At 41.0% G+C, this 19,580-nt stretch overlaps 1 protein-coding gene across 8 annotated transcripts in view; it reads right to left on the bottom strand.

Annotated features, from left to right (window-relative positions):
- Window positions 1-2,166: 2,166 nt before the first annotated feature.
- Window positions 2,167-19,580, bottom strand: part of MDH1B (malate dehydrogenase 1B) — a 40,620-nt gene continuing 23,206 nt past the window's right edge. For 2 of the 8 annotated variants that reach the window (XM_055290377.2, XM_055290375.2), the window contains exons 10-13: window positions 15,570-15,647; window positions 5,416-5,466; window positions 3,946-4,014; window positions 2,167-2,849 (exon numbers count right to left, since the gene is read on the bottom strand). In XM_055290377.2, coding sequence (XP_055146352.1) covers window positions 2,821-2,849; window positions 3,946-4,014; window positions 5,416-5,466; window positions 15,570-15,647 — 227 coding nt within the window. In that variant the 3' untranslated portion in view covers window positions 2,167-2,820. Of the gene's footprint in view, window positions 2,850-3,945; window positions 4,015-5,415; window positions 5,467-15,569; window positions 15,648-17,253; window positions 17,417-19,580 lie in introns of those variants that run through there. The other 6 variants (XM_055290381.2, XM_055290379.2, XM_055290380.2 and 3 more) reach the window with 4 other exon arrangements.

The raw sequence follows: 19,580 nt of genomic DNA on the forward strand, positions 1-19,580 counted from the left end.
TCAGTCTGTCCCTACTGGGGGGTGCCTCCCAGTTAGGTTGCTCGGGGGTCAGGGACCCACTTTAGGAGGCAGTCTGCCCGTTCTCGGATCTCCAACTGCATGCTGGGAGAACCACTACTCTCTTCAAAGCTGTCAGACAGGGACATTTAAGTCTGCAGAGGTTCCTGCTGACTTTTTGTCTGTGCCCTGCCCCCAGAGGTGGAGCCTACAGAGGCAGGCAGGCCTCCTTGAGCTGTGGTGGGCTCCACCCACTTTGAGCTTCCTGGCTGCTTTGTTTACCTAAGCAAGCCTGGGCAATGGCGGGTGCTCCTCCCTCAGCCTCACTGCCGCCTTGCAGTTTGATCTCAGACTGCTGTGCTAGCAATCAGGGAGACTCCGTGGGCATAGGACCCTCCAAGCCAGGTGCGGGACACAGTCTCCTGGTGTGCCGTTTTCCAAGCCCATTGGAAAAGCGCAGTATTAGGGTGGGACTGACCCAATTTTCCTGGTGCCGTCTGTTACCCCTTTCTTTGACTAGGAAAGGGAACTCCCTGACCCTTTGCACTTCCCAAGTGAGGCAATGCCTCGCCCTGCTTTGGCTCGCGCACAGTGCGCCTAACTGACTGTCCTGCACCCACTGTTTGGCACTCCCAGTGAGACGAACCTGGTACCTCAAATGGAAATGCAGAAATCACCCATCTTCTGTGTCGCTCACACTGGGAGCTGTAGACTGGAGCTGTTCCTATTTGGCCATCTTGGCTCCACCTCCCATCATTTCTAAATAAATAGCAAACACTTAACACTTTCCCCCCAGTGTAATTCCATATATTAATTTGGGACAAATGTGTGGTAGTAGATATGGTGATTAAAATCAATCCATTTTATTCTCCTACAGGAGTCTATTCTAGAGCATTCTTGTCATCCTATGGTTGTACAAACATATGGCAGTTCATATTCATGCTGGAAATAGAGACTTCTGGGGATGGGGATGAATATGTCCCAAAAGGGGACAAAACTCTGTCTAGGTCCCCTCTAGCCCTTTCCTAGATGTCCACCAATTGGAGAAGAAGCTCATTATCTCATTGTTCACAACTTGACACTCATGGGAAGAAAAATCACTAAGGGGCAGGGCCACTACATTGAAATGTGATGTGTTTGTGTTTGTGTTCTTTGTTCTAGCTTTTCTATCTGGTTATGGGTAATAAGGAGTCACATAACTGATTCAAGGGGTATGGAGCGGGAAGTTTAGCTTGGGCTTCTTGGTCTGAATCACAGTTTCCAATCTCGCTTAGTTTTTTTTTTTTCTTTTTGTTTTTTTTTTTTTATTATACTTTAGGTTTTAGGGTACATGTGCACAATGTGCAGGTTTGTTACATATGTATCCATGTGCCACGTTGATTTCCTGCACCCATTAACTCGTCATTTGGCATTAGGTATATCTCCTAATGCTGTCCCTCCCCCCTCCCCCAACCCCACAACAGTCCCCGGAGTGTGATGTTCCCCTTCCTGTGTCCATGAGTTCTCATTGTTCAATTCCCACCTATGAGTGAGAACATGCCAATCTCGCTTAGTTTTATCATAAGAAGCCCTGTATGTTGAGGGGCAACCGCCATGTGCCCAGCTCTGTGTAAAGCACCATTTGATTTCCCATCCAGGTCTTGTTCTCCATGGTCACATTCCTTGGGTTGAGGACCCCACAAGGTCAGGCAATGGTATTGGTAGGATTAGGGCACAAAATCAATGTCCTTAACATGGATATTAAGCTTTCTTCACCATAACGTCAAATGAAGTGCTGACTTTGGAAACAAGCAAAAGTCAGTCATGGGTTTGAAATTACCCATTGCGTTATGATGGTGCAGAAGCAATGCAGAAGATGCATCTACAATTTCCCTGAATTTTCAGAAAGTGATTTGTATCTTAAGAGCTATTAAACATACAGAGAAAGCACAGATATCAGCAGTTTTTCACATGACTCCTGGGCTTTCAAAAGTTCCTAATTGGCATTTGTAAAGGGCCTTATTAGCTGGAAAATATCTGAGCATACTGGTTTGGCTATTATTGCTTTAATAAAAGACTGTAATTTTTACTTAAACCATGCAATTATATAGTAAAAATATTATGCTTTTCTTTCAAAATTCATTTTATTCAGGCCATATCTGTTGTCAAGGAGCAGAAACCTATTCAATCTAAGCTTTAAAAAAGTGTGATTTATTGTACAGACCTTTATACAAAGCACACCCAAGGAAAAATGGTACAGAGGCAGGTCTTATGAAGGTGGTGAACCCAACCAGCTCTGAAGAGCTCACAGGCACATAGTTCACTACCATTAACCTGACCCAGACACCAACTTACTCACTGGTCTCAGTTCAATTTTTCTTTGAGAGAGAGAGAGAAAATATGATTGGTTCTCCTTGAGTGAAGTACATCTGTTTGGCCTAATTAGTTGAGGCCAAGGTGATGAGGACATTTCAGCAAACACGGCCACTTAGGTGCAGGTCTTAGGTATGGCTGGTGGAAGGAAGCAGGTTCTCTCAGAAGACGTATGGGCAGATGCAATGACTGACAACTCTATTTTAACATAGTATAAAAATAGCATTTGACACCAAAATAGTTCTAAGAAAATGCAATTATTATGAAACAAACATGTGTGGATACAAGTAATGCAAAATGACTGAACTCTGGCCTTTGTGCTGTCACAGTGATTTAATTGCCTTGCATGGTATTATCTAAGACTGACATAAATCTTTCAAATTATTCTTCCTTAAATATAGACATTCATATAAATTCTTTCTATGTTTATTATGCTACCAAGTAATTATATATTTCATCCAATTGGATCTGTTAGGATTCCACGGTTTTGCCTTCAAAGTCTGTAAAAGGAAAAGAATGAAAAGACATAACTATTTCCAAAATATTTTAGTAGCATATGTTATTATTAGCTTTTTTTTTTTTTTTTTGCTGGATTCCTGTATTCATGATTCAATAGCTGAGAAAGTGCATGTGTGAGAGTGATTCCATGGGGAAATAAAGCCATGAGATCATAGTTATGTATTTTCATATAACAAAACTAATTGTGGCCTCTTCCCTGGCCACAAGCTATTTTTATGTGCTCTCTCCTGGCACCTTGCTTTTCATTCCAAATCGTGTATTCAGCTATGTTGTCAGCTCCATTTCTGCTCTTGGCTTTGCTGGTCCTCTATGCACCAATTCTAATTCCCCCTGATTAGCCCCATTCCTAAGTCCATCATACCATACATTTCAGAATGAAAGGTGCATGAAATTTTGTTCATTTTATTGGACATTTAAATAAAAGGGTGGGGGCTGGGGTGAATATCCTGACTGGTCAACCACAAAGAAATCTACATCAGCTTTGTTTTCAACTCAGTTATATACTTGGGAAATCTGGACGTGCAGATTACTTGTGTCAATTTCCTTACTTACTCATCTTGAGGGAAGGATTTAATGAAGGATTTAAGGATTTGGTTGCAAAAGTGGGAGGCAGGCCAGGCACAGTTGCTCACGCCTGTAATTCTAGCACTTTGGAAGGCCAAAGTGGATGGTCACTTGGGCCCAGGAGTTTGAGACCAGCCTGGGCAACATTGTGAGACCCTAGATCTACAAAAAAAAATTAAAACTTAGTTGGGTGTGGTGGTGCATGCCTGTGGTCCCAGCTGCTTGAGGGGCTGAGTTGGGAGGATCACAAGTCTAGGAGGTTGAGGTTGCAGTGAGCTGTAACTGCACCACTGCACTTCAGCCCAGGCAACAGAGCAGACCCTGTCTTAAAAAAAAGAAAAAAAGTGGGAAGCTGGGATCCAGGAGAGTAAGCAACCAAGGCTGGGTCCCTGGGGAATGTGGGAAGTGGGGAGGGTTTGACAAGAACAGTATTGCAAGGAAACTTGATCCTCTATTACCCAGTTCCACTTGTAGAATAAGAAAATACTAGTTAATGTTTTGTCTACCACCTACCATTTAGGAACTCAAGACTCTGTGGCTTTTCAAAGGTGGTTTGAGGAATCTGATTTGGAAAATCTGCTGCTGCAAATAGAGTTAAAAGAATAGTTTTTAGTATGTAAAGCACAATAATTTCTGCAGTTATTTCCATTTTCTTCTATCTTGTTCCTTCCACTCTGAGGTTTCTCTGAATTCACTGCTCTCCTAGGAGTTACAAGATGCTAGACCACTGTTATATAAAGTCTCAACCATTGATGATGACTTATCCATGTCCTAAGTGGACAATATGAACAAGCAGATGTTCAGTCAACTGCTCAGTATAGCATCTTTCTACCAACATCCCTATGAAGCCTCCTTCCCTGGCCTCCATAAACCACTGGGCAACTTCTCAATGATTGCTAGCTTCCTTCTAAATAGATAGTTTCAGATGAAGCTGTAAAAATGGAAACAGACTAAATTATTATTTTTTTGATATACGGTTTGTATAGGCAGCTTTAGAAAAAATACAATTCTCTACATAAATATTTGCAAGCAGTCACATTATATGTATACAGTTGACCCGTGAACAATGTGGAGGTTAGGGACACCATTCCTCTGTGTGATCAGTAATCTACACGTAACTTTTGACTCCCCCAAAACTTAACTAATAGCCCACTGTTGACCAGAAGTCTTGCTGATAACAGTTGATTAACATATATTTTCTATGTTATATGTATCACATACTGCATTCTAACAATAAAGTAAGCTAGAGAAAAGAAAATGTTATTAAGAAAATAATAAGGAAGAGAAAATATATTTACTATTCATTAAGTGGAAATGGATCATCATAAGGTTCTTTATCCTCATTTTCTTTATGTTGACTAGGCTGGGGAGGAGCAGGAGAAGGAGGAGGCATTGGTCTTGCTGTCTCAGGGATAGCAGAGGTGGAAAAAAATCTGCATGATAAGTGGACCTGTGCAGTTCAAACCTATGCTGTTCAAGGGTCAACAGCATATATATGTGTGTGTATTTATGTAATACATTATAAATTATATATATGATGAGAGATATATATACACATAATGAGACAAAAATTCCCAGATTTTCCCTGTTAAGGAGAATTCTAACTTGGCTCTCTCAGTCTCTTCCTCTCACCTGTGTTCTGAGGAAGATGCTGTCTTGCCCTATTGGTTATTTTCGGCTTCATAATAAAGAATTGAGAAGAAAAGGGAAAGGCGAGAAGCAAGAGATACAAGGGACTGGAGCTGAAGTTAGAGTATTTTAGGAGAGTTTGAGGTGAATATGACAAGGAAGCAGTTTTAGTGCTTTTTAAAAAAAAGTTGACATTTTTATGCCCATTTCAAAGTGTTTGTGAAGCATATGAAAAGAAGCACTTATTTAAAACTTGCTTTGGTCACTAGACCATAACATTATTCTCTAACAACTGGACAATATGAATCATGACTATTAGCAATATAGACATTGTTTATAACCCCACTGACTTACCATCTGACATAACTAGATTTTTTTCTTTATCAGGGACCAGATCTTTAAGTCCTGAAATCAAAATTAAATAAAACCTGCTGGATTTAGAATATAACCAACAACCTAACTAGGTCATGAGATGTTCTATGTCAATGTTTTTCAAACTTCAGTGACTATGACCCACAATCAAAGGCACATTTTACATTATAGTCCAATGTGCATATTTGTGTACATATTAATGAAACAAAAAATTACATGAAATAATACTTATCTTTTTCTAATTGTGATGGTTATACTGAGTGCCAACTTGATTGGATTGAAGGATGCAAAGCATTGATCCTGGGTGTGTCTGTGAGGGTGTTGCCAAAGGAGATTAACATTTGAGTCAGTGGGCTGAGGACTCTACTTTTAATAGTATGGAGAACACTGATAGTCCCTGGCATGAACTATTTAATGAGTTATGCAAAATAAATGCATTTGACACTCCTGATTCACTGCCCATGAGAGGCAGGGAGTTTAATGACTCTATACATAATACCTTTGACCATATGTGGTGAACAAAGGAACATAATGAAGCTGGTTAGCTGCTCCTAAGTTCAGTGGACAAAGTGATGAAAGAAAATGATGAACTCAGAGATTCTGTCTCCTGGCTTCAGAAGCAGATACTGAGCCTCAAATCTGCAAAGATTGCCCTGAGTGAGTCTTATCTCCTGTAGAGAAAGAGCTGAAATTGTGGAAAAACAGACACAAGCTCTCATTATGTGAGTGGCTGAATTGCAACGAAAAGTGTATGCACAGCCTTGCCAGGTGTCTCCTGTTAAAGTGAGGGCATTAATTGGAAAAGAATGGGACGCTGCAACTTGGAATGGAGACGTGTGGGAGAACCCTGATGAAGCTGGGGACACTGAGTTTGTAAACTGTGATGAAGCCTTTTTTGCCAGAAGGAACAGCTTCCCCATACCCAGTAGTGGCAACATCCCCTCCCTGACCCATGCTGTCATCAGCCTTTCCACCTTTGTCTGAGGAGATAAACCCTGTGCTGCCTGAGGCAAGAGTGACGGCCTCCCCGAGGCAGTTGCCAGGAAAAATGTTGATTCTCCTCAGTAGCCACCCCTAACACCCTTGTTTGCTTCTAGACCTATAACTAGACTAAAGTCTCGGTGGGCCTCTAGAGGTGAGGTTGAGAGTACGACCCATGAAGAAGTGTGCTACACTCAAAAAGAGCTGCTTGATGTCTCTTTTTTTTTTTTTTGAGACAGAGTCTCATTCTGTCACCCAGGCTGGAGTGCAGTGGTGTGATCTTGGCTCAAGCTCTGCCTCCTGGGTTCATGCCATTCTCCTGCCTCAGCCTCCCAAGTAGCTGGGACTACAGGCGCCTGCCACCATGCCTGGCTAATTTTGTTTTTGTATTTTTAGTAGAGATGGATTTTTACCATGTTAGCCAGGATGGTCTCGATCTCCTGACTTTGTGATCTTCCCACCTCGGCCTCCCAAAGTGCTGGGATTACAGGCATGATCCACCGTGCCCAGCCGATGTCTCTCATTTATATAAACAGAAATCTGGAGAACAGGCATGGGAATGGATATTAAGGGTATGGGAATAATAGTTGACGGAACATAGAGTTGGATCAGGCTGAATTTATTGATTTGGGCCTACTAAGTAGGGACTCTGTGTTTAATGTTGCAGCTCGGGAAGTTAAAAAGGTTCTAATAGTTTATTTGCTTGGTTAACTGAAATATAGATTAAAAGATGGCCCACTGTGAGTGAGCTGGAAATGCCTGATCTCCCTTGGTTTAAAGGAAGCAATCCAAAGGCTTAGGGAGATTGGGATGGTGGAGTGGATTAGTCACTTTAGACCTACTCATCCCAGCTGGGAGGGTCCAGAAGATATACCCTTGACCAATGCCTTGTGAAATAGATTTGTGAGGGTAGCACCTGCATCTTTGAAGAGCCTCGTAATTGCTCTTCTCTGTAAGTCAGATCTAACAGTGGGAACCACAGTCACTCAACTACAAAACTTAAATACATTGGGAATAAGTGGATCCCAAGGTGGCAGGGGCCAAGTGGTGGCACTTAACCAACCATCAAAGGCAAGGTGGGGCCAGGTGCAGTGGCTCACGCCTGTAATCCCAGCACTTTGGGAGGCCAAGGTGGGTGGATCATGAGGTCAGGAGATCGTGACCATCCTGGCTAACATGGTGAAACCCCATCTCTACTAAAAATACAAAAAATTAGCCGGGCATGGTGGTGGGCACCTGTGGTCCCAGCTACTCGGGAGGCTGTGGCAGGAGAATGGCGTGAACCCGGGAGGTGGAGCTTGCAGTGAGCCGAGATCACACCACTGCACTCCAGCCTGGGCGACAGAGCGAGACTCCATCTCAAAAAAAAAAAAAAAAAAAGGCAAGGTGGGCATAACTGCCATAATGGACAGCAGAGACAAAGCAGCAATCAGAATAGTCTGACTTGTGTAGAGCTCTGGCATTGGCTAATTAATCTTGGTGTTCCTAGAAGTGAAATTGACAGGAAGCCTATTGCATTCCTACTTAATTTATATAAGGAAAAAACTTCTAGGTTGAATGGATAAACGACACATTTGAATTATAAAAAAGAATCGTGGCCCCTCAATCAATTTCCAGATTTGAGCCAGTTTACAGACCCTGAATCCCTTGAATGAAGGGGAAACCGAGCCCCCTTGAGGAAGGACCCCACTACTTTACTGACAATTTATGCAGTGAATCTTTCTCCCATCTTTCCCCAAGGGGACCTCTGGCCATTTACCAGAGTAACAGTGCAATGGGGAAAGGGATATAATCAGACATTTCAAGGACTTCTGGACACTGGCTCTGAGCTGACATTGATTCCAGGGGACCCTGGAATCAATACCACATAATTGTGGTATTCCAGTTAAAGTAGGGGCTTATGGAGTTCAGGTAATTGATGGAATTTTAGCTCAGGTCGGACTTACAGAGGGTCCAGTGGGTCTCCAGACTCATCCTGTGGTCATTTCCCCAGTGCCAGAATGCATAATTGGCAGACAAACTTAGCAGCTGGCAGAACCCCCACATTGGCTCCCTGAATGGTAGGGTGAGGGCTATTGTGATGGAAAAGGCCAAATGGAAGCCATCGGGGCTGCCTCTACCTAGAAAAATAGTAAATCAAAAACAATATCATATCCCTGGAGGGATCGCAGAAATCAGTGCCACTATCAAGGACCTGAAAGACGCAGGGGTGGTGATTCCCACCACATCCCCATTCAACTCTCCCATTTGGCCTGTGCAGAAGACAGATGGATCTTGGAGAATGACAGTAGATTATCATAAGCTTAACTAAGTGGTGACTCCAGTTGCAGCTGCTGTACCAGATGCACCAGATGCTCATTGCTTGAGCAAATTAACACATCTCCTGGTACCTGGTATGCAGCCATTGACTTGGCAAATGCCTTTTTCTCCATTCCTGTCCATAAGGCCCACCAGAAGCAATTTGCCTTCAGTTGGCAAGGCCAGCAATGTACCTTTACTGTCCTACCTCAGGGGTATATCAACTCTCAGGCTTTGTGTCATAATCTCATTCAGAGCGACCTTGATCACTTTTCACTTCCACAAGGTATCACACTGGTTCATTACACTGATGACATTTGACATTACGCTGACTGGATCCACTGAGCAAGAAGTAGCAAACACTGGACTTATTGGTGAGACATTTACATGCCAGAAGATAGGAAATAAATTTGACTAAAATTCAGGAACTTTCTACATCAGTAAAATTTCTAGGGGTCCAGTGGTGTGGGGCCTGTGAAGATATTCCTTCTAAGGTGAAGGATAAGTTGCTGCATTTGGCCCCTCCTACAACCAACAAAGAGGCATAATGCCTAGTGGGCCTATTTGGATTTTGGAGGCAACACATTCCTCATTTGGGTGTGTTACTTCCACCCACTTATTGAGTGACCTGAAAGGCTGGCTGCCAGTTTTGAGTGGAGTCCAGAACAGGAGAAGGCTCTGCAACAGGTCCAGGCTGCTGTACAAGCTGCTCTCCCACTTGGGCCATATGACCCAGCAGATCCAATGGTGCTTGAGGTGTCAGCGATAGATAGGGATGCTGTTTGGAGGCTTTGGCAGGCCCCCATAGGTGAATCACAGCAGAGGCCTCTAGGATTTTGGAGCAAGGCCCTGCCATCTTCTGTAGATAACTACTGTCCTTTTGAGAGACAGCTCTTGGCCTGTTACTGGGCTTTGGTGGAAACTGAACGTTTGACTATGGCTCATCAAGTCTTCATGTGACCTGAATTGCCTGTCATGAACTGAGTGCTTTCTGACCCATCTAGCCATAAAATGAGTCATGCACAGCAGCATTCCATCATGAAATGGAAGTGGTATATATGTGATTGGGCTCAAGCACGTCCTGGAGGCACAAGTAAGTTACATGAGGAAGTGGCTCAAATGCCCGTGGTCTCCACTCCTGCCACTCTGCCTTCTCTTCCCCAGCCTATACAGATGGCCTCATGGGAGTTCCCTGTGATCAGGTGACAGAGGAAGAAAAGGCTAGGGCCTGGTTCACAGATGGCTCTGCACGACATGCAGGCACCACCCGAAAGTGGACAGCTGCAGCACTACAGCCCCTTTCTAGGAAATCCCTGAAGGACAGCAGTGAAATCTTCCCAGTGGGCAGAACTTCGAGCAGTGTACCTGATTGTACACTTTGTAAGGAAGGAGAAATGGCCAGATGTGTAATTATATACTGATTCATGGGCTGTTGCCAATGGTTTGGCAGGATGGTCAGGGACTTGGAAGAAGCATGATTTGAAAATTGGTGACAAAGAAATTTGGGGAAGAGGTATGTGGATGGACCTCTCTGAGTGGTCACAAACTGAAGATATTTGCATCCCATGTGAGTGTTCACCAACGGATGACCTTAGCAGAGGAGGATTTTAATAATCAGGTTTATAGGATGACCTGTTCTGTGGACACCACTCAGCCTTATTCCCCAGCCACTCCTGTCATTGCCCAATGGGCCCATGAACAAAGTGGCCATGGTGGCAGGGATGGAGGTTACACATGGGCTCAGCAACATGGACTTCCACTCACCAAGGCTGATGTAGCTACAGCCACTGCTGAATGCCCCATTTTCTCGCAGCAGAGACCAACACTGAGTCCTCGATATTGCACCATTCCTCGGGGTGATCAGCCAGTTACCTGGTGGCAGGTTGATTATACTGGACCTCTTCCATCATGGAAAGGGCAGAGGTTTGTCCTCACTGGAATAGACACTTACACCAGATATAGGTTTGCCTATCCTGCACGCAATGCTTCTGCCATGACTACCATCCATGGACTCCTGGAATGCCTTATCCACCGGCATAGTATTCCACACAGCATTGCCTCTGACCAAGGCACTCACTTTACAGCTAAAGAAGTGGGGCAGTGGGCTCATGCTGATGGAATTCACAGGTCTTATCATGTTCCCCATCATCCTGAAGCAGCTGGATTGATAGAACGGTGGAATGGCCTTTTGAAGTCACAGTTACAATGCCAACTAGGTGACAATACTTTGCAGGGCTAGGGCAAAGTTCTCCAGAAGGCCATGTATGCTCTGAATCAGTGTCCAATATATGGTACTGTTTCTCCCATAGCCAGGAATCACCCGTCTAGGAATCAAGGGGTGAAAGTGGAAGTGGCACCACTCACCATCACCTCTAGTGATCCACTAGCAACATTTTTGCTTCCTGTTCATGTAACATTATGTTTTGCTGGCCTAGAGGTCTTAGTTCCAGAGGGAAGAACGCTGCCACCAGGAGACACAAAAATCCCATTAAACTGGAAGTTAAGATTGCCACCTGGACACTTTGGGCTCCTCCTACCTTTCAGGCAACAGGCTAAAAAGGGAGTTACAGTGTTGGCTGGGGTGACTGACCCAGACTATCAGACGAAATCAGTTTACTATTCCATAATGGAGGTGAGGAAGAGTATGCATGGAATACAGGAGATTCATTAGGGCCTATCTTAGTATTACTATGCCCTGTGATTAAGGTCAGTGGGAAACTACAATAGCCCAATCCAGGCAGGACTACAAATGGTCTAGACCCCTCAGGAATGAAGGCTTGGGTCACTCCACCATGGAAAAAACCACGACCTGCTGAGGCGCTTGCTGAAGGCAAAGGGAATACAGAATGGGTAGTAGAAGAAGATAGTCATCAATACCAGCTGCAACCACATGACCAGCTGCAGAAACGAGGACTGTAACTGTCATGAGTGTTTCCTCCTTCTTTTGTTAAAAACATGTTTGTGCATGTATACACTTGTACTAAGAAAATATCTTCATTTTATTTCCTTTTCCTTTATCATGTGAAATAAGATTTATTGACTTCATATTAGCATTTAAGTATTGTTAACTTTATGTAATAGTATTTGGGTTGGAAATTGGTGCGTTTCTGGTTGTATGAAGGATAGCTGTATTATGTTAAGCATAATTATGACCTTATTATTGTCTTTATTTGAAGATTATGTATGATCTCAGGAGATGTGTATGGGTTCAAGTTGACAAGGGGTGAATTTGTGATGGTTAATACTGAGTGTCAACTTGATGGGATTGAAGGATGCAAAGTATTGATCCTGGGTGTTTGTGAGGGTGTTGCCAAAGGAGATTAACCTTTGAGTCAGTGGGCTAGGGAAGGCAGACACACCCTTAATCTGGTGGGCACAATCTAACCAGCTGCCAGCAAATATAAAGCAGGAAGAAAAATGTGAAAAGGTGAGAATTGCCTAGCCTCCCAGCCTACATCTCTCTCCCATGCTGGATGCTTTCTGCCCTCAAACATTGGACTCCAAGTTCTTCAATTTTGAGACTTGGTCTGGCTCTCCTTGCTCCTCAAGCTTGCAGACAGCCTACTGTAGGAACTTTTGATCATGTAAGTTATTACTTAATAAACTCCCCTTTATATATATATAAAATATATATTTATATATGATGTACTTTTATATATTATATATAATAAATATTTTATATAATATATAAAATATAGATTATATAATACATCATATATAAATACAGTATATATTATATAAATTATATATTTATAAATATATAATTATTATATATTATAATTATATATTATAATATATAAGAATATTATATATAATATATAATTATATGTTATATAAATTATATTATAATTATATATTATATATAATATATAATATATTATATATAATATATAATATATTATATATTATATATAATATATATTATATATTATATATAATATATAATATATATTATATATAAATATAAATATTATATATTTATATTTAATAATAAATATTTAAAAATATAAATACATTTATATAAAATATATGAATATATAAATATATGTACATAAAATATATAAATATAAATATAAATAAATATATAAATATAAATATAATATAAAAATATATATTTATATATTATTATAATTATATATAATTATAATTTATATATAATTATTAAAAATTATATATTATTTTAATATATAATTATATATTATAATATATAATATTATAATATATTATATATTTATAAATATATAATATATATAATAAATATAAATTTAATATATAAATATATATTTAATATAAATATCATATATTATATATATTTTTATATATATGTATCCTATTAGTTCTATCCCTCTAGGGAACCCTAATAAACTAATCTAGTCATACTTACCCTTTTCTTGTTTTTCCTACTTGCCTTTTTCTTTCTATTCTATTCTAGTTCATTGGGGAAAAAAATCTGGTCTCCTTACTGTTTTCTTATCAATTTCATTCTATTTCAGTGAGAAAAATGCTAGTGATTAAATTGATTTCATTAATCACTATATGTTTTTTACAATCCACCTAAGCTTATGGAAATGTTTCTCAAAATGTGGAAAACACTGTAATTGGTTATATTTGATTCTATGCTTATTCAACAAATGATCTGCAAAACAACCTTAAATCAACCCCATTTTCTCTCTTTTATCACAACTAAAGTACTTTAATCTGCATATGCTTATGATTTATTCAGGTAGAGGTCTAAGAACCTGAAACTGTAATTAGCAACTTAAACTATTCTGATTCGAGTAGTCTCAGGAATACACACTCTACAATTTGGCTTCTCTTCCTCTACCTTGGAAAACTGCCATCTCCTTCATGACAGATCTTACAGTTTCCTTCAGTTCTCACAAGGGGCTTGGTGCCCTCAGATCTTAAGTGTTGCTTAACACCAGTTGGGCCAATGCAATAATAATGCTGCCACTCAGATATCTAGAGAGACACTGTCTAGGTGGGACTGAGTTCACCACGCTTGTCAGAACAGTGATTTGGGCTGTTGATAATCCCCTATAGGGCTCATGTTACAGTTGGATTAATTCTCTAAGCCTGACTCCATCTATTTTGTGCTTTGTCCTGAGGACTAAGCTCCAATTTTTTTATTTTGCCCTAATTCCTTTCTTTTCTTTTCTTTTTTTTTTTTTTTTTTTTTTTTTGAGACAGAGTTTTGCTCTTGTTGCACAGGCTGGAGTGCAATGGTGTGATCTTGGCTCACCACAACCTCCGCTTCCCAGGTTCAAGTGATCCTCCTGCCTCAGCCTCCTGAGTAGCTGGGATTACAGGCATGTGCCACCACACCCAGCTAATTTTTTTGTATGACGGGTTTTCTCCATGTTGATCAGGCTGGTCTCGAACTCCCGACCTCAGGTGATCTGCCTGCCTTCACCTCCCAAAGTGCTGGGATTACAGGCGTAAGCCACCGTGCTCGGCCACCCAAATTCCTTTCTAAGGGGTCTGGAGAGTCATGCCCTATAAACAATAAATTCTCACCAGATGTGTTTTATTTAACCCTGTATATCGTGACTTACTTTCCAATCTGACTCTGCCATAACAAGGATGAAAATCAAAATGCTTTACCCCAAAATATATTTCCTTGCCATACTTTGAAATTGCCCTGCAAAATGTCTTGTGGGAAAAATCTACATTCTATAGAGAATCTCCTCTTCCTTTTGTTTTCCTTCCTTCCTCCCCAGAACCAGGAGATAATCAATGAAGAGCCAGGCACCCTTGATAAGAAACAAATTATAACCTGCTCTCTCTGAAGTCGGCTATCTGAGAGCTTCCTCTGCACAATAAAACTTCATTTCCACAATCCTTTATCTTAACCTAAACATTCCTTTCTACCAATCCCAGGTCTTTAGACAAACTTCACCAATTGTCTGCCAGAAAATGTTTAAATTTGCCTATAGCCTGGAGGCCCCCCACCACCCCCTTTGATTTGTCCCGCCTTTCTGAATGAAACCAGTGTATTTCTTAAATGTATTTGATTGATGTCTCATGCCTTCCTAAAATATATAAAACTGAGCTGTACCCCGACTATCTTGGACATATGTTCTCAGGACCTCCTGAGGGCCGTACCATGGGCCATGGTCACTCATATTTGGCTTGGAATAAATCTCTTAAAATATCCCACAGAGTCTAACTCTTTCATCAACAGTCCCATCATCCACCATCCACCAGTCATACTGCTAACTAACCACTCAGCTAGACAACAGGTGGCCCCTACCTACCTTTCCAGCTTCATCTATCCTATATGCATCTGGAAGACACTGTATTCGGAAGACAAGTACATTGTTGTACAGTAGATCTCCAGACATTTTTCATATTCCATGACTGAACTAGCTCAGTTTCTGAAGAAATGCCCATTTTTCTTTAGCCATCTTATATCCCAACTAGATTTCAAGATGTAATTAAATTTTCTCCTTTATACAAGGCTTTTTCCTTTTCATGTGTTTTTAGACTATTTATTAAGTACTTTTCTTCCTTTTGACCTGTCTTGCTTTGTTTTTTTAAGCCATTTAATTCACTGTGTGTCTTGGCATTTACCTTTTCATATTCTCATGACTCCTTTCCCCTGTGAGCGGGGCCATCACTTCCTTATTGTGCCCAGTGTCTCTCACAGTGACCAGCAGATAGAAGGTGCGCAGTGACTATCTGGTAATTTTCTCCGAAGACTTAAACAGATTTTAAATATAATCTTATTTTTTGAATATAGGATGACTTAACTCCCACTTTATGGTTGGTGGGTGATCAAATTTCTTTCTTTGCAATGTAGTGTTAACTCTTGAATAAAAAGGGCAGTTTAAAAAATTGAGTGTAAGTGTACCTACCATCTGAGACCTGTTCTTCCTGGCTGTCATCTGTGATGAGTAAGGAGATCCTTTTATCTTTTTTACGTAGTTCAGTTTCTGAAATCAGGAAATTAAGTATTCCATTAATTGAAGAGATTAAACAAGCCTCACACAAGAATAATCTCATTGATATGTTAGTAACCAGAGACCTCCACACTGTGAGATTCTCTGATTTTGAAATATCTCGAAGAGTGCTTCTTTGTGGGCACAAGAGCCAAAAGTGACAGAGTTAAGATCAACCAAACACACACACACACACACACACACACTCACACACACACACACACAAACCCCTTGACCTTTGTTAATAAAAACACAGCATAAAATCAAGTCTTTTTTTTTCCTGTCACAAAACTGTCTATAATGCAAGTATATATGGGACAGCTAGGACTAACTACAAGTCAGTGGAATCAATTTTAGAATGACTGCTTTGTAGCCCACTCCCATGAAATGAATTTGAAGCTCTATTCTGCCTAGTGCAGGAAGCCACACAGAGGGCCTCTAAATTCTGAGAATAAAAGAATTTGAGTTAAAATCAACAGCCGTTTGGACTTCTACATATCCCTTTGTGCCTGCACTTCCACCTTCCTGCCTCCTCTGGTCTTTGGTTTGGCCCACTCCTGGCGACTTGGCCATCAGCCAGAACCTCATCTGAATTCCCAAACCCCACCCTCTCTGTGTCCTTCCTCCCCAGCTTCCTGTACTTTCACCTCACTCAACCCTCTCTGATCTGGACCAATGGCACCCACTCTGTCCCCTGCAGTTTATTTTGATCAGTTAGTCCATTCTGAAAGGCAGCAACTGTTTTAATTGGTTGGGATCTGTACCCATATTGTTGTTAAATAGTTTCAATATCCCCTTTGTTTGGACTTTTTAATTTTATTTCTATTTATTACTTCCTTCTATTCCAATCTAGACCCCCATAGTCTATCTCTTCATCTGCTTTCTTGCAATGGCCTTCAATTTCTTTGCCTCACCTTCTTCGTTCCCAAATTCTAAGTGAACTGGACTCATTTTCCACTCTCATGTTCAATGTGGATAACCAAAGTCACCTTAGCACCTATTTAAGGCACAGTAAAGCACGTGCACAAATGTGAGAAAAATAAAAACTTTTTGGAAATAATTTGCTACTCCAAATAAAGTCAACATGGAAAAACCCAAAATTTTGTTGGAATACATTGTGGTGTTATTTTTACTCTAACTGCATTTATTCTAACAGCAGGGGGTGGCAGTATACTCTAATATTTTGGAGTTTACTACAATCATGCATCTAGGTTTCTGCTCCTGCATCCAGGCAGCTGAGCATCTTTGCAAGGAATCACACAATCGCACATAGCAGGCACCACAAATTAATGGTCCCTAACTTCCACAGAGCCCTTAGCTCTGAAAAAAATTATATTTTTTTCTGTGTTGTGTCTCTCCCTTCCCCTTAACAGTTGCAGTCATGTGTCACTTAATAATGGGAGATACATTCTGAGAAATGCATTGCTAGGCAATTTTGTTATCGCGTGAACATGAGAGAATGTACTTACACAAACCTAGATAGTATAGGCTACTATACACCTAGGCTACAAACCCGCACTGCATGTTACTGTACTGAATACTGTAGGCAATTGTAACCATAATGGTATTTGTGTATTTAAACATATCTAAATATAAAAAAGGTACAGGAAAAGAAAACAGCATAAAAGATTAAAAAATGGTACAACTGTATAGGGCACTTACCATAAATGAAGCTTGCGGGACTGGAAGTTGCTCTGGGTGAGTCAGTGAGTGAGTGACGAGTGAATGTGAAGGCCTAGGACATTACTGTAGACTACTGCAGACTGATAAACACCATGCACTTAGGCCACACTGAATTTATTTTAAAATTTTTTTCTTTCTTCAATAATAAATTAACCTTAGCTTACTGTATTTTTTTACTTTATAAGCTTTTATGTTTTTTAAAACTAACTCTTTTGTATTAGCACTTTGCTTAAAACACAAACACCTTGTACAGCTATACAAAAATATTTCTTCTTTATATCCTTTTTCTTTAGATTCTTTATGTCCTTTTATATGCTTTTTTCTATTTTTAAAAATTACTTTTTTCTTTTCAAATTTTTTTTTAAAAACAAAGACACAAACACATACTTTATTAGCCTAGGCCTACACAGGGTCAGGATCATCAGGAGGTCACTAGGCAAAACGAATTGCTCAACTCCATTATGTTATGGGACCATGCCACGGTTTGCCACAGTTACTACCGGACTGAACGAAGGAGGATGAATGTAGAAATGAAGACAAAGAAAAAAGGATTTGTTTTAAAGAAAAAGAAGGGGTCAGGGGAAGAAGAAGGGGGCTCCTTGCTTCTAGTGAGTAAAGGCAGCCCTGAGCTTCTACAGCCCTTCGTATTTATTGGGTAGAAAGAGGAGGGAGGAGCTAATGGTTGGTCAGCTGCTTGATTGATCACAGGTTCACATTATTATTGCTAACAGGCTACAGGTGTGCCTAATCACAAGAAACAATGCGCTTGGGGTGTGACTGCCCTCAGCATTCCTTCTGGGCGGTAGATGCGGTTTGTCAGTTTGCCAACATTCTGCATTTATGAGAACAGTTTGCTGTTTACTCATATAGCCTCCAGTGGTATACTGAGTTGATCACGACCCTCACTCTTTTGGCTTGCGACAGGACCACTGTGGTATCATGCCGTCTGCCATTGACCAAAATGTCGTTATGTGCACATGCCTGTATTTCAAAACTTCGTGTCCTTCCTTAGAAGCCCCGCCTTTCCCTGAGTCCTTGGCCCTCAGGACCTGGTCCTGCTGCCTGTTTTGTTCCTTATTCCTCCATTTCACACACTGACTTGCATCTGCATTCATCACCTTCTCCCCTTCCCTCCAGCTTCAGCAGCAGAAACACTTTCAGTTTGGAGCTGACCCTGTGCTCTGGCACTTGAGTTCTACTGGAGCAGAGAACCCTTCTGCTCACTCCCCGTCTATCTTCACCCTCTCCTCTCTAATAGTAGTTAAACGTTAACATCCAACCATCCAGATATCTATCCATTTCTTTGTATTTTTGGATATGTATATCATGCACATGGAACAAAATCCAAGAGGCACAAGAGACTCTGAACTGCAGAAGTCTTCCCTCCCCCACCACTCAGGTCCTCCTCCAGGAGGTCACTATAGTTATCAGTTTCTTCTCAGTACTATCAGTTGCTGACAACTCTGTGTCCTCACGTCCAGCCCAGAGCTCTCTCCTGGGCTCCAGAGATATGTGTCTGTTACCCACCAGAACTTTCACTTAGATGTCTCTTGAAAGTCTGCTCCTTCTCCTGTATTCATTACATTAATTGCATCTTCCCAATCATTTTCATGACTCAGCACACATAGTAAGTGACAAAGACAAGAGGCAACCAGCTTGGGGACTCCAGCTGCCCCAGATTCTGCCCCCAGGACTGAGGAGATCAAGAGTTCTACACACTCAATTCATTTGTGGCCCACTGTTTGGGAAGTTCTGCCTCAGATAACACCACCACCATGTGTTGAGATGTTGAAAACATCAGGGGCATTCTTGACTCTCTTGAGCACTCTCTTATCCTCAATGTCAGATTGGTCAAGTTCTGTCAATTGTATCTCTTGCAAATATAGCTCTTTCCCTATATCCCCACAGCCACTGCTTGCTTAAGGTCCTCATCATTTCTCCACCTGCAACAGAGCTAGTCTTCCTGCTTCTTGTGTCTCCCCCTCCAATTCATTCTTCCCATTGCAGACAGTGATCATTTTAAATTAGAAGCTGCTCCTATCCCTCTTCTGCCTAAAATCCTTCATTGGTTTTAATAAGGCCTCTACTTACCTTCTGGCCTCCTGACATTCCTCAAACTCTATTTTCCAGATAAAGCAAATTGGCAGTTCTTCAAAAGTTCTTTCTTTCTTCTTTATCTTTGAATGCGTTGCTTTCTCTGAATTGAACAACTCTCCCATTTACTCCTACCATGCCCCTGACTGT

Source organism: Symphalangus syndactylus, chromosome 8 (genome assembly GCF_028878055.3).
Source record: "Symphalangus syndactylus isolate Jambi chromosome 8, NHGRI_mSymSyn1-v2.1_pri, whole genome shotgun sequence".
Taxonomy (NCBI): Eukaryota; Metazoa; Chordata; class Mammalia; order Primates; family Hylobatidae; genus Symphalangus; species Symphalangus syndactylus.